General features: G+C 44.6%; 1 protein-coding gene across 3 annotated transcripts in view; it reads left to right on the top strand.

Moving 5' to 3' along the window:
• The first annotated feature begins 203 nt into the window (after positions 1 to 203).
• The window catches only part of TGFB2 (transforming growth factor beta 2), a 74,527-nt gene continuing 51,545 nt past the window's right edge, over positions 204 to 23,185 (top strand). For 2 of the 3 annotated variants that reach the window (XM_019742637.3, XM_019742790.3), the window contains exons 1-2: positions 204 to 656; positions 14,616 to 14,699. In XM_019742637.3, coding sequence (XP_019598196.1) covers positions 311 to 656; positions 14,616 to 14,699 — 430 coding nt within the window. In that variant the 5' untranslated portion in view covers positions 204 to 310. The remainder of the gene's footprint in view (positions 657 to 14,615; positions 14,700 to 23,185) is intronic. The other variant, XM_019742716.3, reaches the window with a different exon arrangement.

Genomic DNA, 23,185 nt, shown 5'->3' with positions numbered 1-23,185 from the left:
CGCTCCAAGAAACCTTTTTCTTACTCCCCCAAGTGAGGGTTCCCCCTGCCCATCGTGTGTTCAATATTTCCACTTTGGGAACTACTGGCATTTTCTTTTTAAAGGAATTCGAGCAAGATACCTTTTTCTATTGGACATTGACTCGATTGTTTGCAAAAGTTTCACATTAAAAAAAAACAACAAACAACCAAAAACAAAAAAACAAACTACCTGATTTGTACTTTGAGAGTGGTTGGTTTCTTTTTTTTTTTTTTGTACTTTTTTTTTCCACTTTTTTTTTTTTTTAACTTTTTCCATCTTAAAAAAAAAAATGCACTACTGTGTGCTGAGCGCCTTTCTGCTCCTGCATCTGGTCACCGCCGCGCTCTGCCTGTCTACCTGCAGCACGCTCGATATGGACCAGTTCATGCGCAAGAGGATCGAGGCAATCCGCGGGCAGATCCTGAGCAAGCTGAAGCTCACCAGCCCCCCAGAAGACTACCCCGAACCCGAGGACGTCCCCCCGGAGGTGATTTCCATCTACAACAGCACCAGGGATTTGCTCAAGGAGAAGGCCAGCCGGAGGGCGGCCGCCTGCGAACGCGAGCGGAGCGACGAGGAGTATTACGCCAAGGAAGTTTACAAGATAGACATGCCGCCCTTCTACCCCTCGGAAAGTAAGTACTGTTTTACGCTTCCATTGCCCCAGGCTTAGCGCTGCCCTAGGCTCTCCAAACGGCCACCACTCCAGGGACCGCCCTTCCCTCTCCGCGTCCCCGCTCCCTCTTTCCCTTCTCCTGTCCCTCGTCCCACCCACCTCCTTTCCACTTGTGTGCTTGAGAACATTAGGCTTGAAAACGTTGCCTTGCCACTGTATTTGCTCCATTTCTCCCTTCCCCCCAACGCCTCTGTCCTTTCTAAGGCGTTATTCTCTTTTTTTCAATCGCCTGAAATTCTTTGATCGGCCACCAGCTAGAAGTCAGCCCTTCTCTGTCACCGGAGAGGCGCTCCCTGGGTCTGAGTTCAACTGGGAAATCTTGGTGGGTTTGTTTTCTTGGCCCGGACTGGCGTGGACCCAGCCCAGCTGGGGCACGAAGGGTTAAAAAAAAGTGGCTCAAAACTAGCCTCTCCGGAAGGCGCCCCTTGCCGGGCCGACCTATCAGCTGGTTCCCCCAGCCTTCTCTATTGTCTTGAACTCCCCGAAAAATGTCAGCATCGCCAAGACAACCCGATTTGGAGAGACCCCCTCGAATAACCTACCTCCAGACCCCCAATTCTTGAATCTACTGCCCCAGATGGGTGTTTACATTCCCCACAGGCCAGCTCTTGTAACCACGTCCTCTTTTGATTTCACCTGGAAAGGACAACTTCGTTTCTGACGATGTGTCAAGGGGTTTGAGTTCACGGTATTTTTCAGAATTCACTCAAACCTGCCTCCTTAAACTGGCCGGTGCAGCAGATCATTTTTCTCCTGCGTTTGTCTTTTCCCCCCCTTGAGCCCTGTCATCCTGCAGTTGCTTCGGTGCATTCCTAAACCACAGAGTAGAAGACAGCCGGTTAAAAACAAAACAAACGAAAACAAACAAACAAACACATGAACAAAAAACAAAAACAAAACTGGCTTCTGCGAGGGCAGCGTCCTCAGAACCAGTTGGCAAACAGCAGCGAAAGGAATGAAATGATTTATTGAGGAGCTGGGGTAGGGGGAGGGATGGAAGAGGACAGTTAGCTTAGAATTATTTCCAAGTTCTTAAAAAAAAAAAAAAAAAAAGGAAAGAAGCATCCAGTGATACCTGAGAGGGTTAAATACCAGGAAGAAGAAGAAAAAAAAGCTTCAACATTTGCGAGTCCAAACCCCAAGTTGTAAACTTTTCATTGGTCGCCCCTATCTCTCCTCCCCTTTCCATGCCTTATATACTTGCTCACTGCCTTCACAGAGTCTCTATCTTGCCTAAATAGATAACATGGCCATCTCGATAATTTTATCCTACAGGCTCTAATTGTAGGGTAGAGCTTTTCTTTTTTAATACTTATTTTTAGTTCTGCAAGTTGCAGCTGTGTGGCTTGCGTGTCTCCTACTTCATGGTCTCAGCACGTCAGCCCAGGTAGTAGCTGACCCCAGTCTTCCTAGCTACCTTTTGCTGCAGCTTCTCCTCTTCAAGTTCAAGAGCAGAGCAGATGCAGGAGATCCTGGCAAGCAGGACGCTTTTATTATTGTAATTATAGCACCGTCTACCACAGTGGTGATAAATACACTCCACCCAGGTTATTCCCCGCGGGAAGTAAAGCTTTTTACCTGGGGTGGAGCCAAGGATACATTAGGCAAGAAAGTTCATTGTCATTACAAAACCGTTGAGACCAAGTGGGGTTGAGTCAGTTTGCTTTCTCTAGCAAGTGCAAACTATTTTACTGGTATTTGAGTAGACAGGCAAGTGTGTGACGGGGGAACCGAACAAGTCACTCCTTCAGTGTTTACCTGCAAAAGAGCTAATGAATGGCCAGAACTTCTGAACAGACAGGAGGTCTGGTTTCATCATTAGGTAGCTAGGGAGAGAGCAAGTTACCGAAGAGGGCATTCCTTCTTTGTTCTTTCAAGCATATTTTAGTCTAAAGGGCTGAGATGGTCAAACCCGGGTTCATGGCCATTACCAAGCTGGAAACATGTTCAGCGTGTTAGGATTTCAGAGGACGGCACCTAAGATCAGTGTGTGGATTCTCTTCCCCATCCCACCCCCAGATAAATGAAAACTTCTAATAAGTCCAATATATAAAATATATACATCCGTGTTCATGCAAAGAATACGGCTTCTTCAAGACTGTATTGGGTATGGAGCTTTAGAAGGAGCACAAAGCCGTATCAACAGCAGATTTGACCCCGCTGTGCAAGGACTGTGGATACTTCGATAGAAAGTAGGTTAACTGATTTTCCAGCACTTTCTAGTCATTCTGGAATATAGGAAATCCTTCCCCCCAGATACAAATAAATAAAAGGAAGAAAAGAGAAAAATCACCCTGCCGTATTTTTAAAGTGCAAATTAGAAAGTACAGCATTGGCTTGTACTCCCGCTTTCCCTCTTGAGGACTTTGCAGTGGCTATGGGGAGGGAGTATGCCTGTCATTTCTTGTAGTGAGTCCGGTGAGGGGCATAAGCCTCAGAAATGAAGGCATGGGAAAGATCATTGGTTCATTTTTTTGACCACCAAGTTACTGGCGTTCAGGGAGTGACTGCAGCTCAAATATTGCAGAAATGCTCTAATTATAGTCAATGAGTTATATATCATTACATATTGCTGATAGGCCTTTATGGGACATTTTCTACAGTTCAGACTAAATATTTTTTAGCACTGTGGAGATTTAAAAGTAAAAATATAAGAGATATTGTATATGCCTTCAGGCATATTTTGTCTTAAATATTATCCTTGGCCCAGCGTACTATATAAATACAGTAAATATGAATAGAATTGGCCCATTGCCAATCTCCTAGGATGAATTTTAGTCAAGAAAGGTATTTATGGGATATAAATAATACTGTGTCAACATTTAAAGAAGAGGTTTGATGAGTTTTGAGTTTATTCATATTGATCTTTTCACATGCTGTTAGTTTAAGGCTCAAAGTGAAGTTATGCTAAGGTTTACGGATAGTTTGCCCAGTGGGAATTGGTGGATTTCTATTCCTTTTGACAATCCATGTGATATTTCAAGGCACATCTATTTAAAAGATACTGCACAAGGACTTTAGAAATTTAGAAAGAGTAATTCCCTCCACTAGAGTAAGATGCCAAATGATTGACCATTAACATCTGTAGCGGCTTGGACAATCGAGAAAAGGAAGAGACGAAAAGTTTCATTTTCTCTCTTTCCTCTGCCTTTTTTGTTGCAACAAATTGGGCACTCGTAGTGGTTCTCTGTGTGGTGGTTTCACACACGCCCTGCCCCCACCCCCGGGGAATGCCCTGGGAGGTTTCTGGTAGTCCTGTCTGGGAGTGCAGGGATGCTACCAGCATTTAGTGAGTGGGGACCGGGGATACTGCTAACCATCCTAGAATGCACAGAGTAGGGCCCCGCCTCTCCGCCCCCATCAAAGAATTATCCAGCCTAGAATGTCAGTAATACCCATGTTGAGATGCCCTGTTGACCCTGGTATTTATTTGGGGTTACTGAATTCTGCTAGGCATAGTATTTCAAAACTCATCACCTAACAATAAAATACCTTTGTGATCAAAAGGACATTAAAATAGCATTGAACAGAAAGATAATCAGAAAGTTATCTTAATTAATTGAGAGTATGAATTGGACCTCTCTATACAGTGTGTACTTTACTATGATGATCTGAAAGCACGTCAATTAGAGGCATCCAAATGTCCCATTCATTGAGCCTAAGTAAGGTGGCCCCACCCATCAGTAACTTCTGTCAGCAGCAACGGAATGTTAGTCAGAACAAAGAGAATCAGAAGCGAGGAATTATCTTGGTTTTTCTTTGCAAAGAAAATAAGCAGTTCATGTTGATGAGGAGTGGACTCTCTAAGCTAGGCAACCGAAGAAAGTAAATAATCGTGTTGGTTTATTCTATCGTACTGAATTAGATAAACTAAAATACACAGCCTGAAACATCACGGTGAGGTTTCCTTTGTCGTTGCTTCACATGAATGTTAAACATTTAATACCAAACCATGTCCTTTTCGATTTCCTCTGTCATTTTCCAAGTGAAATCGTAGAATGTAGAATGAATATCAATAGCACTGTCTTTGGGGGGAATGTGACTTGAGATTCTGTTCAGGGGTACTTCTTTCTGCTTAAGAATTGCTGGACTATTGGCCAATTGCCCAATGAAAGAAAATATTAGCCGTTGCTGGAACCTAGCAGTTCCAGCAACGGCTAGTATTTTGCTTGATGTTCAAGAATTTGATTTTTTTAAGATTCTGTGTGTGGGTGTGTGAGAAAGAGAAACCGAGAGAGAAAGAGAGAGAGGGAGATCAAAGACGAACGGGGAACCTCTTGACTTCCACAGTGATTGAGTTATTAATACGCAACAGACCCAGTTTAATTCCTGCCCTTTTATTGCATCATGGCTTGTACTAACTCTAGCACCTAATTGTGGTTACGTGTAACCTAGGCCACATTCTCTGTCAGGATTTCCTCTCCTTTCTTTTACTTTTCAAGGACTAGGAAAAACCCTCAAAGAAATATACTGTTTATAACTGAAGCAGTTGGGCAGTCTTTGTTGCCAAGTGAGGCCAGCCTGCGGGGAGCCTGTCTTGAGGACGTCCCACCCCCATGGAGGCTGGGCTTTCTGAAGCTGGAGAGGCAGGTGGGGACCACTTGCCCTCCCAGAGGGACCAGGAGCCCTCTGTGTCTCCACAGCGACCCCTAGGGTCGACTCCAGGAGCTGCACTTTTTGAACTGACTTCTCCCTGGTGATGTAACTTAGTCCCGGATTCTTTCATATAAAGATATGAAACAATGACAGATCATTTTTCCTAGAAGAAATGGAGATGTAAAAAAAGGGCTAATGACTCACTGTTGATCCCATGTCAAATCTGGGTTAGAACTGAGGAGGTCACTGACTCCTAGGCCTTCGCCCAGAGATGACAACACACTTCAGGCTGCATTTTTAGAAGATTAAGGAAAATAGAGTGGAGGGACTTGGCCCTGGGAGAGAGAGATGTGCAGGCAGACCAGTGAGGTGGGACTCTGGTCCCACCACTGCCACCAGCTTTGTCGATTCAGTAGTAAGGTGAGCAAAGAGACTGATGGAAGAGTCTGGAAAGAGCCCTTCCAGCTATCTTGATGTAGCATTTCCGTAGCTAAGGGATCCTGGAGAAAGGACTTGGATTTGCCAGATGTGCTTGCTCTCCTTACGCAGCCCTTCTGCTGGGGGGTGGATTCCATTTTTCAGATTCTGAACAGCTTGATGAAATGTGCCTCTGGCCGAGATAAACAAACGTTTCCATTGTCATTTTGAAACCATATGGTGTGTTTTTGTTTTTCAATATTCTTTAAAGAGATCTTTTTTTTTTTTTTTTTTTTTTTTTTTTTTTTAACCTAGGAATTCAGTGTTCTCCAGGTATTTTAAGTTAAATAACATGCCAGGAATTTTTTGATGGGGGTTTGTTTAGACTGAAAAGCTTGTTTCTCTCAATTGTTCAGGAGGAATTCCAGCGGTCTTCATCAAGCTGCAACCAGAAATGGTGTTTTTTTTTGCTGTTGTCCTTTGTTTTGCTTCTTTTCTAACTTCTGATATCCGGAAGTGGGTGTTGAACTGCACTGCAGGGTGACCAGCCCCTTGCTTCCTGGGTTGGCTTGGTGGCCTGGACACTGCATAAAACACCCCTTAGACCTCTCCCCCACAATCTCTGAATGCCTTCTTGTTCTTCACTATTCTGGAACATCTGCATGGGTGGCAGTTAACGTTGCTGAACCAGGCCTCAGTTTCTTCCCTTGTAAAGATGAAGATGATACCGCTTCCGAGGGTTGTGAAAGATGGAGGAGAATGGGTCTGCAGAAGCACCAGCTCTGCTTCTGGCACTCAGCAGGCCTGCTTTGCACAGCAGCCGTTATTTATTGCATCTCAAACACCATTAATTGTAAGGTCTCCCATTATTTTAGGTGCCACTAAGAAAGAAGCGTCACTGATAATTAACTCTAGCATGCCATTGACTATAAGTGATATTAAAAAGAGATATTTTAGAGATATTAAAGTATGATTCAAAAACGGATGCTTCAGAAACCACTCTTGCTAGCCTGGGATGTCTGGGGACCGCCATCTCATTCTTTTCTTTGTAGCTTCCACTCAGTGGATCTATTTTCCTTGCACACTGGGATTGTTCCTTTGGTAACTTTTGCCACTTGCGGGTCTGGGAACAGACTGGCAGGGCTAGTAATCCACCACGTCTAGCACTGTCTAGTGTTCCTCTAAGAAGGCCTTGAGAATTTAGCCTTCTTAGGTAAGAGTTCAGAATTCTTAGATAATGTCCAGGAATTTTCAGGGTCTGGCCCCGCCTCCTTGCTCAGCCGTACCTCTCCCTGAATCTTTGCATGACACCTCCACACCAACCTCTCTGCCTTCACCAAATGAGTCATTTATTTTCATGCCTTTGGCCCTCTGTTTATGCTGTTTCTTCCACTTGGAGGTCCATCTTTTAACACTTTTGAACATCCATCCTTCAAGGTTTAATCAGATGCCACCTCCTTCTGAAACTTTCTTTGATTTTCCTAGTCATATTGAATTAGATCTTCTTTTGCACTCTCACAACACACATATTCATCTGCATCTCAGCCTCTTTCCTTTTGCTGCTGTAGAATTGAGCGGCATTCTGACCTGTCTTCATTGGCTTGTAAACTGCCTGAGAACAGGAGTCAGCTCTGCCTTATCCGTGTTCTAACAGAAACTGGCACATCGTATCTGCTTGGTAAATGCTTAATAAATGAATGAGCATTTCCCTTTAGCGAATGAGACTGAGCCACCCAGAGAAGGATCTATGCGTTCAAAGCATCAGGACCAGGAGATGTGTAGAAAGGAAAGCGACTCACCATCGTTATCAGGGAAAACGTGTCTGACCGATCATATCATTATGCTGAAGGCAACACGAGGCTTCTCATAACCACACATTTCCTGTTTCCAGTTTTATTGACAATAATGAAAATGGTGGTAATGATGATGATGACGAAAGCCAACCTTCATTGGGTACCTACTATGTGCCAAGCATAGTTTGAAATATTTTACATGTATATACTTATTTAATCCTCACAAACAACCCTGTGAGGTCCACACTAGTATTTCCCCTGTGATATATGAGGACATGGGTATAGCTATTTCGATCAGTGATGTCTTCTTGAAAGTAAGGCGTTTAGGTACCACAAATAATAGAGGCCCTAAAGTAGAGACCAGGAAATGGAGAGCATGACTTTCTTGCCCTTTTGCAAAGTGATGTCGCATCTTCATGAAAGTCATGACTGTCCTCTCTTCCTAGAAATTACATCCATCAGCTCTAGAGTCTTTCTCTATAACAGGAAATATCTCTGAAGCCTTGCATCCAAAGCTGGGTCTTTTTTTCTTGCCTCTAACACATTTGCCTTTTATCTCTGCACTTGGTTGACTTAAAAATTGGGATTCATCAAGTCTCTTGGTCTTGGTGTTTAACTGTAATCATTTTCTTCCCAAAAGTTTTCATAAATTTGATTGATAGGGGATCCACCTTGTCTCTTTTGGAGAATTCTTTGATTTTTGGAACGCAAGATGGTGTCGTGCAGTGAGCACAGACTGTGGAGCCAGAAGGACCCATTGAGTCAAAGAAGGAGAGTAAAGAAAAAGGAATCTCAGAGGCTGAACGGGAAGCGATGGCATCAGAGAGAAGAAGTCCGACTCCAGGCCTGTGGCAGTTGTTAAAATGTGGTCTTGTTTTGGTTAGCAACTTGGCTCTCTCAGTGCAAGTTATTAAAATGCCTCGTTGACATTTAAGTTGCTTCCTGCTGAATTCAAATCTTGGCTCTGCCATTCATGGCTTTGTGGCCAGGTTGAAGCCGTTTCACTTAGCCCGACCTCAGGTTCTCCACTTGTAAAGATGAAGAAGAGAACACCTGCTCCCTAGGGTTCAATCCTAGGGTTGTAAAGGATTGAGGATGACGTGAGCCAAGAAATACCTGTAGCTGAGCTGCTTCCGGCACTTAGTAGGCCTGCTTTGCACAGCAGCTGTTATGCATTGAATCTCAAACACCATTGCTGTTAAGATGCACCGTTATTTTATATGCCCCCAAGAAAGAGATATCGCTGCTAGTGAATTATAACATGCCACTGGGGATAAACAAGACCTGGGATTTTAGAGATATTAAAATATGAAAAATATGGAACAGCAGTGAAATCACATACATGTTTGTGAAACGAAAGCCCGTGTGCACATCATAGGGTCTGTCCGAGAAGCACATTGAAAATAAAATGAAATGGAGGCATGAGACCTGCCCTCAGGAAACTCTTCCATGTAGTAAATGTGAAGAGCTGGCCTCTGAAAATCTCCACCTCTGGGACTCAAAGCGGGAAGCCCACATCATGTATTACTCCCAGCCAGCGTCTTGCTATGCGTTCATTTCCAGTTTTGCTTTTTTTTTGGGGGGGGGCGAGGGGGGGCATCCCAAGAGGTTACCAGTTGTTGCAAAGGTATATACCTTTTTAGGGGGCAAAGTGGGTAAATTATTTCAGCTGATCTCTCTGACGATGCATAAGAGCCACATAGCCATCATGTCTTCGTCTTTCTGGGCCATACAATCTGTAATCCAACACAGGGATGAGGGGATGTTGCTCCAAGACTCATAAGCAGAGGGTGCGTCTGTGTGATGTGCTTCAGAGCCTGGTGCCGCCCCTCATCCCCGGCCCTCACCTCCCCTGGTGATGGTCTCTGTTGAGAAGGAAGCCAGGACATTGGAGAGAACGTGAGGCAGGTCAGGCCGCTGCGGTTAGACGAGGGTAGACCTCATTTCACTTCCACAACCAAGCACCAGTCACAGCAGTTTCTGACCTGTCAGGTCCTTCATTTAAAAACAGATTTTAGCAGCGAAATGACATTAAGGATTAGAAGTCTCGAAGAGGAAGATGGATGAGAGGAAGGGGTGAAGACGGTCCGCAGTCACCGCAAAGGGTTTGAGGAGGCAATGACAACCGTGGCAGGTGATGGCAGGGAGGAGAGGCCACACTAGGCCTTGGGTGAGGTAGCGTCCTGGCTTTCATGGAGCCACCCAGGAAAGTCACTTCACTGCTGTGAGGAAACATCACTGTCTAGGAGGAGTTTACCGGATTTAGCATCTGTTAGATGGAGACACAGCCTCACGGTACTGAGAAAACTATTCTGCGTGGACTAGGACCCTTCCTTCATTCTCTTAAGTGACCACCTTGATTTGCTCCTGCCGGGTAAGTCAGAAATGTGGGGCTTCCCTGTCCTTTGAGCCACCATGACTTGAGGAACTTAAGGCAAATGGAAAAAGCTTTCTGGATATTGAGAAGCCCAAACCTTCTGAAAATAGTTGGCATGCATTTCCAGCTGTTGGCTGTCAGGCCAACTCTTCCTTCAAACCTTCCTTGCTCTCTGCCTGTTCGGCATTACAAAGCAGGCCATTGCTGCAGAAGAGACCCGTTTCTGAAGGAAGAGTCATGGAATGGCTGTTGGAGAATAAGACTACATTATTTTGTTTCAGGAAATACTGTAACCTCGTTCCAGTCTTAGGAAAGAAAAAGAAAAACGTTGTGACTTTACCCCACAGCACACCGACAGATACCACATCTGTCTTCACAAGCTGGTTCACAAATAACGGCTCATCCATAACTTCAGCATCCTTATTTGTTACTTCATCTCGTGAACGAGAAATGCAGTGCTTGTTTTCGAGAAAGACACTGAAAGGACCACAAGTCCACGGGTCTTTGCAAATCTCTGAGGAAACACCATCCAAAAGAGAAGACAGGCCTTTTAAGAGCACTGCACTTTTTTATTGTTGCCAAAACATAACTGGGAATTTTTCTGGGAACTATAACTTAGTTTTTAAGCCTTGGATTCATTTCAGTATTGTAAATTCGCCGCTTCTTAGACCAAATGCATTAGGGATCATTCTCCTAGCCCATGCGTAGCAGTAACTGTCATGCTTTCCATTTTGAGTTTTATTCTTATTCTGTCATGTATTTCTCCTATCCATTGACTTAATCTCATTTTCACTTCTGCTTTCACATCTTAATGGCAATACGCATTGAAGTTGTATTTCTTTATCGTAAACTGTTAGAATTAAGTTGCTGGCAGAGAAGAGCCCAAAAAGGTGAATGACTTATTCTGATTCTACTTTAGAAGGAGAATTATAAATGATCACAGACTGAGGACATTTGTTTGGGGAAGATGGATGTCTGGTAAAGCCACTGCCCCGTTGGAGGTCTGTCAGGGCGTTCTGTGGGGACATGTTTTGCATGCAATCTCATAGCTTGGCACTGGGGGCTTTGGAAGTTAAGGGGAGAACAGAGGTGGGGGTGTGCCAGAGTGAGGGCTTTGTACCCCAAAGCAGCCAGGCAGAACCAAAGCTGAATGATGGCTGTCACCTCAGGTTCTGAAGCAGCGGTTGTCACCACCCTTAGAAGCGTCTGTTGATTTGAATAGCAATTCAGTCGGTCACTTGTATCTGCTCATAGGAATAAGCCGTAGGGTAAGTGTGTTAAAGGAAATCACTGGTCACATCTATGAACTAAATCCTGAACAGCCACTGTGTCACCCCCTCATCTCATGCTTTTCCCCTCCACAGAATGAGGCAACTGGTGCTAGTTTGTCTGAGAGAGAGAGAGATTTCAGAAGAATTCCACTGTCAGAACATATCACCATCAATAAGGAAACTATGTGTATAGAGTCATGTCTAACTTCATTAATTCTTTGGCACCAGCGCTCAGATTCTAGAAGGAGGGTCTTGAGCCACACTGAACCCGAGTCATTATACATTCAGGATCAGAAGTTTGCCCTTTCTCAGTAATATTTGCTGGGAATTCTCTAAGTGGAGTAAAAATTCATTGCAGCGTAGTGTTGGGAAGAAATGATAGTACCCACTTATGGAATTGCTATATAATCACAAGAGAGATGTCTGTGCGGAGGGTTTGGGAGGGGTGGGGCAGGAATTTAATTTGACATGGAGTTTTGTGAGCACTTTTAATGACATTTAATTCTGCTTAAGATATTATTGCAGCAAGAAGGGCTCTATCTCTGTCATGTAGACACTTGCACACAACATAAAACCACTACTTACTCAGCACAAATTACTTACCATCCTTGTGAGGGGATAATTTTTTCTTGATCCACCTGGTTGGACTATTTTGAGGTCAAATGAGAATTAGTAAGAGGCCTTTCTCACCTAGAAGTCACAAGGGCCTACACCAGGGGGTCTCAATTTTTACCAAGCAGACGAATGACCTGTAGTGCATATTATAAATGCAGATTCTCAAACCTTTGTCCCCTCCCCTCTTTCCAGTTTATTCAATTGCCTTAAGGTGGGCTCCAGAGACCTGCCTCTTGAGAAGATGGCCAGGTGATGCTTAGGCAGGTAGTTCATAAACACATCCTGGAAGCACTGTGCATTTTTGTGGCTGTTACTTTATTTCTTAGCAGTGTCATCACAGGCTGAAATGAACCCCAACACTTGTGTAGTTAACTTTGTCTTTTAGTTATTTTGTAAATTACCCCTGCAACTTTTTAATTCCAGGACTGTTTCTATCTTAGGATTTAGGTGAACCATAGTCCCCCATGATGAATTAGTGAGTGCCCCAGTACTTCCAGAAAGTATTATTTCTCTCAAGCAATTAATGGCTCACATTTTCCCCCTTAGGTTTTTACATTTTAAAAAGCATTTCACATATACCCCAAGCTCCACTGACCTGAAAAAGTGTATCCATACCGCAAGACCACTTTAATCATACAGATTGCAGAATATATACATGTTTTCAAAGAACTAATACTTGCTCTCTTTGACCTAAATAATCACTATTAGCATCAGTTAGATTTCCACCCCATTTATGGTTTTAACTTCTGAGACGCTGGATCAGCTCCTAGGCATCCTGTCCTTTGGCCTGGCTTAAAAACAAACAACATGCAAACAAAAAAAAGAAAGGAAAGAAAGGATGTAAATACTGCAACTTTATAGCAGAGTGAAAGGAAATCAGAGGTGCACACTTGAGGACCGCTGGTTGGAAATTGCAAATGACAGTAGTTACTTGGCCTTGTTCCTGCACAGACGTGCTTTGACCTGGGTGACCTGGGACAATTTCAAGGATCTGGATCCCGTTGATAGAATTGGCCCTGGTTTGCACCACAGCATCCAGTGGCCTGAAGAAGGTGCTGTTTCCCAGGGAAAGTAGTTCAATCCCCCCCAAGAAACGCAGAAGGCCCTATAGAGTTTGAGGATGAAGTGTTACCAACCAAGTGACTTACGCTGCCTACCACTCTGCCTTCTCTGGCAATAATCTTGGAGGTTTTTATTGAAGATAACTTTCAGCATCTCCTTTTAGAGGTCAGATGTGTGTGAGAAGACTTTGTTTGACTTGCTAATCTTGTGACAAACCGTTCATGCCCGGTGTGGCTTCCTGTCTTTGCCGACTGGTTATCTGAGGGAATTTTCTCCCTGTAAGGCTGGGGAGAAGGCTCTCAAAATAAACAACGTGGTTGCTTATTGGTGAAAACATGTGTGAGAGGATGTCAGTTGGTAACAGCATATGGTGGCAACATGATAGCAGCATGTCCCAGAACCCCGGGTGTGGGCCCTTCCATACATGTGGGCCATTCAGAGTCCACATCTCAGTGACAGAGGGTTCCAACTGGGGGGCGTAATCCTCACACGTGTGAAAAGATATCGCTGGGATCTTGTTAGTGGGCTGCATGTTGGCGACAGTCAGTTACAGGGGATGGAAAAAGTCTTCCCTATCGATTTTAAAATTGAGAGATAAAAGGCACAAAGCTAGGAAACAAGGAGAGAGGACGCCATAAGGCCGCTGTCTTTTGTCGAAAGAAATTTTCGTGTCAGGCCTGAATAGCGACAGTACTACTTCTAGAAAATATGACCTCAGCAGATGAAAAGTGCCTAGATTTTAAATCTGTGTAAGGTGCAAGGAGAGAAGCATATTCATGCCAGGCCTAGAAGGCAGCTAGAGATTCATCGGTCAAATGGGTAACTCAGATTATCGCATCACTTGATTTCCTTTTATTTGTCAGTCTCTTTTACATGTATTCTCTCATTTCAATCTTCTAAGAACTCTCAGGGGTGGCATTATGTCTACTTCATCTTTGTAGAACCAGGCCTGGGAAAATTAAGGGACTGTGCCAAGGTTCCCAAGAAACCCTGACAGACCAGACGTTTCAGTTCTATCTCTTCTTGTGCAGAAATCCTACACTTATCATTGACTCTGACACAGATAGAATAGCCTTTGAACACTTAGCAGTGTGTCCTCCTCAATTTTTGGTGTATTTTTAATAAGAATATCACGGGCAACATGTAAGATCTAGTTGCTGTTACTTTAAAGAAAGGAAAGTTCAAAATTTTAGGATGTAATAACTATCACGGAAGATATGTTTAAGCCATCCCAAGGAGCCCCAGATACCTCAACTCTAGCTAAGCAGCACCAAACCAACGTACACTTGTATTTTTGACTCATTCGAGAAGGAGTTTTCATGTGTGGGTGAGAAATGATGACAGGTGGTTTAAAAAAACACACAACTGAAATCTAGGCCAACGAAATGAAAAACAGCATTTTATTCTTAATAGGTAGGCTGTCTTTTGTCAAAGGAGGTCGAGGCCTTTGCTATTCATCGTTAATAGAAGTCAAACTATTTATTTGAACATTTCGGTATATAAATTGTACATTGTTATTTTAACACGCGAGCATGTTCAAGGGAGAACTGAATTCAGGAGGCTGACTGCTGGTTAAGGCATGACAAAACATCTGGGACCAGAATCCAGAATCTCCCGTAGATGTTTAGGGTCTTATCCCCTGGCCCTGACTAGCAGAGGCCTTATGTTTCTGGGGGAATGAAAAGTGCGTTCGGTGGGTCCCTCTTCTGCGATGAATCTTTGTATAGCTCTGTGGAAGGCATCTCGTCAGTCAAATAGCTAATGACTGTGCTTTTTAAAACTCCTAGCTGTCTGCCCAGTTGTTACAACACCCTCTGGCTCAGTGGGCAGCTGGTGCTCCAGACAATCCCAGGTGCTCTGTGGGTACCTTGGTGAGTACATTTGTCTGCTTTATACCTCGTTTGACGTAGTGATGTCCAGTTTATCTTTAGTGTTTGTCTCCTGTGGGGAACTCGGCGGCGGCCACGTAGAATTCTGAAATGCAGCCTTGTTGCTGACCACTAGTCACGAAGGTGCCCCCAATGTTTTAGTCAGCGTTTCTGTGAGAAGCACTCATGAATAGCTTTGAAGTCATATGATGACTTGATTGCAGTATCTGAAAGGATGGATTGTGGGGTACCTGAGATGTGTTCCAGGGATTACAGTATGGTTGGACACATTGACCTCCTGACCTCCATGGAGGATACACTCTGGAGGGTTGAACAGTATGGTCAGAACATCAGGGTCCTTTTTTTTTGTTTTTTTTTTTTAAAGTATCTTATTTATATCTATGTTTTTATTTCTGGCACATAGTTGCTCAATTAATCAGGAGATATATATATATATATATATTTTTTTTTTTTTTTTCTCCTTTAAAATTCCAGAGAGAGGTCTGTGGGAGACTTGTGCCGGTGCCCTTATTTGTGACCCTCATGCTATCATTTCTGGGTTACATTAGAAAAAAATGCGTTGTCGTGGGTTGAGACTCCAGCTCACTGGACCTGGGAACTTGCCACTTGCTCAAGCCACATAGCCCTGACCCTCAGAGCCAGTGCCATGTGTCAGGCTGGGGGGCACTGAAGCCAGTGGTCTCACTCCTTTCTGATGGATTAATTTGGAACGTGAGTCCATTCAGCTGGCTTTTATTGAGTGCCTACTGTGTGCGGGGCAATGAGACCACAGTGAAGACTAGCACTTCACGGATATTGCCACTCAAGAACTCAGCGGCCCAAGTCGCTCCTGGCCCAGGCTCAGGAAGAGAGGGGTTGGACTTGCAGTGATGGCCTTGGTCCGCTTTGCATGTTCAAGGTCCTGAGAAGGTTTGGATGATAATATATTGATTCTAAACGTGGGCAAAGTTCCCAGATAGGGACAAAAGAAATGCTTTGCTGACCCTTAAGATGTCTGATTCACTGGCTCTGCGATTTATCTGCCGAATCTTGCTTCTTAGGAATCAAGGCATAAAATTCACAGTGGCCTAAGCGGGGGTTTCCTCAGAAAGAACTGATTTTATTGAGACTATACATATGTGTTAGGGTAGAAACCCTCACAGTGGCTAGAAGCTGCCATGTGAATAAAAAGAACGGAAGGTTTTTCATCCATGCTTTTGAAATTCTCTGTATATGTTGTATTCATTCTCTAAATTGTGTGTTTTGTTTCACTGTCTTAATCAAGGAGTTAATTGTCTGATGTTTTTCCCCACTAGCTTTTCGGAAAAGACAAAGGAAGGGACAGAGAGAAGGAAAACATTTGTTGAACAGCCCCTGTGTTCCTGGTACTTAAGACACATCATCTTACTGCTCTCCGTGTTGGTTGGTGGGCAAGGGTCAGGGTGGTGATCCCCATTTTTCAGGAAACTGTGGCTTGGACAGGTAAATACCTCGTCCTCGCTCTTTGAGCTAGCTGGTGGCAGAGCCAAAATCTGAATTCGGGTCTGGCCTTGAAGCTCTCCACCGTACTGCAGAGACCCCAAACTTTGTTTGGCCTTCCTTTTGCTCTCCCTTTGGAATCCCTTAATTTTATAATTTTCTTACCTACTACTTTGAATTCATTTCCTTTTCACCTTTTCCTCCCATAGTAAACTAATGGAAAGGCCTACCCTGGGTCTTTGTGTGGTTTTGCTTCTCAGACGCTCCTTCTCAACTTGGGGTTACTTTGGGTCATTTCCTTGCTGCAAGCTTCCCTCTTTCTTTGGTGAAAAAACCCTGGAAACCCACACTGCTCCCAGCGAGCGAGTCTGGGAAAGTCCGGAGTGTCCCAGAGGGCGTGGAAGGGGACGTCCCCTAGGTGGAAGCTGCACCTAGATTCCACAGGGGGTGGAGAGGCTTTTGCACAGGCTTCCAGTCCTGTGGGGAAACCCTGCGGACCCCTCTCAGACCTTCCTTGCAAGACTGCTGAGCAGTGGGGCTCTGCATTTTTTTTTATTTTTTTTTTTGTCTCTGTTCTTAGAAATAGTAATTGAGTAAAAATGTAAGTGAGCAGATGCCAGGCGGCAAGCATCCAGGGTCAGGGTGAATTTCTCCGTGCCGAGTGTGATTCTGAACACTCGTTAAGTGGAGGCTGGCCTGTGCCAAGCAGCTCGAGGGCCATCCCTGTCACCTTGTATGAACCGCCTCTCATTCCAAGGAGATGTTGGGAGTGGTTGGAGGGAGCTCGGGGCCTGTGGCGCCTCTTGCTTTTCTCACTGGCTCTCTCACCTGGGTGCCGTTGATAGCTGCGTGTTCTGACCCTGAGGATTGCACTGGCCGCTCTGAGGCTTCATCAGCTTTGAATAAACCCCGCTGGAGGACGCACTAGTTCTTGCTCCTCACAGGCCATATGGCTGCGACATCATTTTCTGTGTTAAAATTCATTATCCCCCACAAATAGTGGTTAGGATGAGCTTAGCCTGCCTGAAGCTTTTCCTAGTAAGATACAAGAATCCAGTAGATAAACAACAGCGATGGTCTGTCCATGAACAAATGGAAGGCAAATTCAGGGTGTTTTGTTTTGTTCCCCTGCCACCTTCCCGCACCCCCCCCCCAACCCGCCAGTATCTTGGTTAAGATTTAAAGATGGTGCTTCTTAAAGTGTGGCTTGCATTTGTATGTCCTGAGGTGTTATCAAAAGCAGATTCCCTGGCCTATTTCAGACCTGCAGAGGTGGACTCTCTAGGGAGGGGGGAGCAAGGAATCTGCACATTTACATAGGTGGCACTGCAGGTACTTCCTGTGTCACTAGAGTTTGCTGCTGCCCCAGGCAGTGGACACTCTGCTCATGCAGGTCTGTTTCCTCATCGTCCTCCAGGGCGGAAGGACTCAGGTCCAGTGGACCCTCTGTGTGATCGGCTGGCCCTGCGAGTGTGGTACCCACAGGCAGCCCAGTTGTCACCCTGCACTGCGCATTTTCCCAAATCCAGTGGACTTGTCAGTCACATCCATCACACATGTCCCCTGCTCACTGTTCACCACAGAGGGGACAGTGAGTGCGCAAGGAAGTAAATGCATTATATGGAGACTGAGTCGGGTTGGGAGTTTACTCCCGGGGCCGAATTCCTGCTCTGAGTGTCTTCAATGGGGCAATGGTGGAGTGAGAAGGGGATTTTCAAACCTCACGTTTCATGTCTAAGTGACACGTATTTTATAATGTATGTCAATGCAGAAGGTTTCATTCCCTGAGGTTGTGTTTGGTCAAAGCGCTGCAGACCTCTCCATGGCCTGAATCCTGTTCTGGGACATTCCATGGAGTAAGGCTCTAGCCAACAATGGAATGTAAACTCTCCTATCTCAGCCAAACTCCGCTTCGAAGAACTGCAGCTTTCTCTTTCCAAACAGTATTTTTTTTCTCAACCAGAGATTTATAGTAGGTGAAAATCTGACCTAGCTATTCAAGGGAAAAGTTAATGATAAATTATGTGGTATTTTCTTTGCGCGACCCTACATCTCCTGTTATTCTGATGGCATTTTGGAATCATGCACTCTTCTGAACCAACCATACAGGGTGGATATTCTATAACTGCTGCAGTGTTTTGGGGCATCAAACTGTTGGAGAAATATCCATGCCTCTTACTCTATGACTTAGCAGCCCACGTGGCTGTTGGACAATGAAAAGAATGACTGGTGGCATTAAGTCCGCTTCCCAACAAGCCTTCATTAACTACAAATACAGATTTTTAAGAGAGATGTCAAATGCATGCAGAGAGATCATGGGCATACAAAGCTAAAGAGAAGACATTCTTACGATAGATTTGTTCGTTCAACAGTATTTATTGAGTATCTGCTGTGTGTCAGGCACCAATCTGGATCCTGGTGATACCATCAGTGACTAAAACAGCAAAAAACTTTGCTCTTGGGGAGCTTCACATTCTGGAGGAGGAAGATAGACAATTAGTTAAAAAGATGAAGGATGGTAGAACTCCATCCATGTGGCAGGGGAGAAAAGTAGAGAGGGTTAGGGGGTGGGAGGTGAATTGCAGTTTTAAATAAACTGGCATGGAAAGGTTCATTAAGAGGGTGGCCTTTAAGCAGAGACTTGAAGGAGGGCAGAGAACAGCCTGGGGCTATCTGGAGGAGAGCATTTCTGGCAGACAGGACAGCTGGTGCTGTTCCTGACATGTTCGAGGATTATCAGAAGTGTCCTGGGAGATGAGATTAGAAAGACCATCATAGGCAGGTCACGTAAGGCCTTGTAAGCCATTGTGAATTCTGGGGTTTTACTCCGACAAAAATAGAGAAAAGGGTAGTTTTAGCCAACGGGTTCCTGTACAGGATGACCAAGGCAGGAGCAAAAACCCTTGTAGGAGGTGTTTGTAATGCACTTGAGTGGCGCTTTGCAACCTGTTTCTAGGTGAAACTGTACTATACCAAGAATTTCAAACAGACCTCCCTTGTCCTGAGCTTTTGCTTTAGCAAATAATTGGATCGGCCAGTTACAGTGGGTTATGTATATAGACTATGGTGTGTTTTGTTTTGTTTGGTTTTGATTGTCTTTCATTAATACTCCTGAGTGATTGGCAACTCATTCCCGTTCTTTCTGGAAAGAAGCTATCTTTGCACCCTTGTGTGTATGAAAATAACCTCTTGGGTCTCCTGCCTTGTGCTGACAAGTGTGGAATGACAGCTGTTGGAGTTCGTGCCTACACAGCACATGGCATTAAGCTCATAGGTGACCACTCATTGGCCTGGGAGAATGACAAACTACCTTTCCCTGTGTGAAGTAGAGAGTCGGGCTTAGGAAGGTCTTTGGATCTGTCCAGCTCTGTCTAGTGCCTTTGCCTACACTTTGAAATGAGGTTGCCAGCCAAGGAATTTGTACAACTATGTCTCTTATCAGTTAGAAAGCATTTCTGTTGGACCAGGGTTTGCTTTCTAATGTTTAAGTTTTAAAGATGAAGGCTTTCCACTGGGATGTTGATTTGATTCCTTCCTCCATCTGTACGAGAACTATCTATTAGCGTCTACAGTACCGTGATCCAGGTGCTATGCTAAGTCTGCCCACAGATGGAGGAATAGAGCAGAGACCCTGCCTTCAGGAGCCTGCAATTAGTGAGGAAGCCAGGCAGACCAAACCAGCTAAACAAAACCAAGAAGCCAACACTGTGTGGTTGATTGTAAGGAAGGGGTTCAAGAGGTCAGAAGAAGAATTGCTTATCTTGGTCTAGAGAAATCAAGAAAGCCTTCTCGGAGGAGGTGATATTTGCTCTTTGAAAGACGACCTTTAAAATTATAGTTTGGCTGGCATCAAGCAGCAATAGGAAGCTGCTTAGGTTTCCTGGGAGGAGAAATGTTGTTTTCTTCCTCCATGAGCTTGCGTGACTACCATCTTAATGAACCACGCAACGACAGAAGCGCTTAGTGTGGCCTTTGGAAAAATTGATGGATTCCTGCAGGAGACACACTTTGAAATACTGAGGCTGGAGAAGAGGGCACAATTGTTGTACTGAGTATGAGTTATTCAGAGCGGATACACTCAGAAGACAGATGTGACCTGTCACATATAAAACCCATTTTATAGCATGATGTTCTGAGGTATAAGGACCCTGTAGAATATGGTGTTATTGTATAAGGTCAAGGCCATTATCTAGAGCTTTTTCCTTCATCCCAGTGGCATTTCACAAAGATTGATCTCTCACTCATAGTGTCTGGATTTGGGGGTTGGCTGTGGCCCCGCTCCGTGACAGCTTCATTCCAGGACCCAGGCTGAGGGAATAGCCTCTTGCCTGGTGGTCGCACCATGAGATGTGGCAGTTAGCCCACCTGCATTCCAGTGGCCAAGCCTGAAGTCACTAGCACAGGAAGGGGGCACAAGGAGGGGGCCTTGTGTTGCTGGGTCCAGGGAAGAGGGACAAACAACATTCCGAACAAATATGACAGTCTACCACAGTGTAGGGGGAGGGGCCGGGGAAGAAAGAAAGGGTTCGCCCATGCTCAGAACGTTCTATACAGGAGTCCCCCCTTAACCACAGTTTCATCTGTCGAGGTTTTAGTTACTCACACTCGACCATGGTCCAAAAATAGGAAATGGAAAATTCCAGAAATAAACAATGCATAAGCTTTACATTGCGTGCCGTTCTGAGTAACGTGATGTCTTGATGTCCCACTCTGTTGTGCCCGTGGTGTGAATTACCCCGTTGTCCAGCATCTCCACTCTGTAGATGGCCCCTACCTGCTTGTCACTCAGTAACCATCTGGGTTATCAGCGCAACTGTCATGGAATTTCAGTGCCTGTGTTCAACTCACCCTTATTTTACTTCAAAATGGCTCCAAAGCGCAAGGGTAGTGATGCTGGCAATTAGGATATGCCAAAGAGAAGCTGTAAAGTGCTGCCTTTAAGTGGAACGATGAGTATAGTACAGTAAGCTATTTTGAGAGAGAGAGAGAAAAAAAGAGAGAGAGAGTAAGAAAGAGAGAGAGAGAGAGAGAGAGAGAGAGAGAGAGAGAGAGAGAGACCGCATTCACATAACTTTTACAGTCTATTGTTATAATTATTTTATTCTATCACCAGATATTGTTGTTGCTCCTTTACTGTGCCTAATTTATAAAGGTTATCATAGGCATGTATGGATGGGAAAAAACAGTATGTATAGAAGTTGATACTATCCATGGTTTCAGGCATCCACTGTAGGTCTTGGAACATATTTTCCACAGATAAGAGGGGACGACTGTATTGTGGATATGAATGATTGAATCCACACTGTTGCTTTACCTATAGAATTATAAGGAGCTTTATAATGCATATTTACTGAATAATTAGTAGGTTGACTTTATTAAGACAGACATAAATGTCATTCTCCTCCATTTCTATACATCACTTGCTCCAACTGAGACAAATTTATCTGGTGTAAAAGGCACGCTGGGTAGTGCTAGGTTTCTGAAGCAAGTCCTGACGTGTCATATGAAATGTATGTATGTCAGGGAAACTCTGGAACACAGACTCACCTCCACAACATGTAGGGACATCCCTTAGCCTTAGGTCTCATTTTGCCACCACAGTCCTGGCATGCCCAGCTGGAGCTGGTAGCTGTTTTCCACAGTGAGCATCCAGGCTAAGTTGCCATGAGAGTGTAAGTCTGTAGTGCTTCCCTGTTTGCTGGAGGCAGCATGGCTTTCCTATTTCTTATCTCTCTGTGTGAGTCCCATGCCAACGTACTGATTTAAACATCATGCACCATGCATGTCCTTCCCTGGAATCCCATCTAACCTGAACCTGGGTCTCCTGACATTGACCTACCAGGACACTGCTTGGACTCTGCTCCTTCCTGCTACAGCGGGTGAGCAAACTGGAGAGTAACGCTCTGTCATGGCGCATCTCCTGCGTAACTCTCAAAACAGTGACAGCCATCCATTTGCCCTGACCGCCCCTGAGCGTAGTTTGGTGCTTACAAGTTCATAATAATGCCCACAGCCTATTCTTAGTAGCAGCAGATACTCAGCTTTCCCATCCTGCTCTTGGGGTCAGTGGTGGGAAAGAGCAGAAAGAAATGAAAGCATTGTCTTGCTCATGGCTGGACATCTGTATTTCTGAATTGCCCCGTTGTGTGTATGATGCAACTGTTGGAGCTGTTCTGCTGACTGTGAACTTGGTCCACCGGCTGGAGTCTAAATTGGTTTTGGATCCTTCTGAAATCGAAATGGTCAGACCATATTTTTCTAATATTCAGTTGGATTGTATCTTTGTTCTGATGGAGCAAAGTGGATCTGACTTGTATGTATTCGTATCCATAGCGGGGGTTGCTTCTTTATTTTCCTGGGCTGTGTTGCTTCTTTTCCCAAGGCTGCTACTTTCCTCCTCCGTTATCCATATGGATGAGAGTAAGAGGACAGATCCCTGGGGGAATAGGGCCACTGTGGCTTCAAGCATTGTTTACTGGAGTGTAATTTTAAGGAGAGACTGTTTTTCAGAAACTAAGCAGATGAAGCACCAAGAACAGCTAACCTACTAGGTACATTGGTACCATGGCAAAGACTAAGCATCAGGTATTAAAGCACTTGGGTCTCTTGTTAGAAGTGTTCACCATCATGGCTGTGGGCTCTGTGTGGTAGCTCCAACCCAGAGATTCTCAACCTCACGGTGCATAGAAGCTCCTCTGGGGGACATTTCACATGCATTCATGCTGGGGGCCACCTCTAGAAATGCAGACTCTGCTGGTCTGGGGTAAGAGCTCGCATCTTTAGTTTGAAAAAGCTCCCGGGGTGATTCTAATGTGCAGCCAGAGGCGAGAACTTCTGTTCTGGGGGTTTACATCGCTTTTGCTGACACTGATTTTCTGTCTGACTACCCATGCTAGAATAGAAGTGAATTTCTACACGAAGAAAAGGTCTGTATTTGGGTGGGGGTGTTGCTAGATGAAGAGGATGGAATCTGTCTTTAAAAATAATAAGATGAATAATAATGATAGTGG

This window comes from Rhinolophus sinicus, chromosome 6, assembly GCF_057876585.1.
Source record: "Rhinolophus sinicus isolate RSI-liver-muscle chromosome 6, RSI-T2T, whole genome shotgun sequence".
Classification (NCBI taxonomy): domain Eukaryota; kingdom Metazoa; phylum Chordata; class Mammalia; order Chiroptera; family Rhinolophidae; genus Rhinolophus; species Rhinolophus sinicus.
The sequence above is the reverse complement of the archived record's forward strand: the minus strand, read 5'-3'. Positions and strand labels throughout refer to the sequence as shown.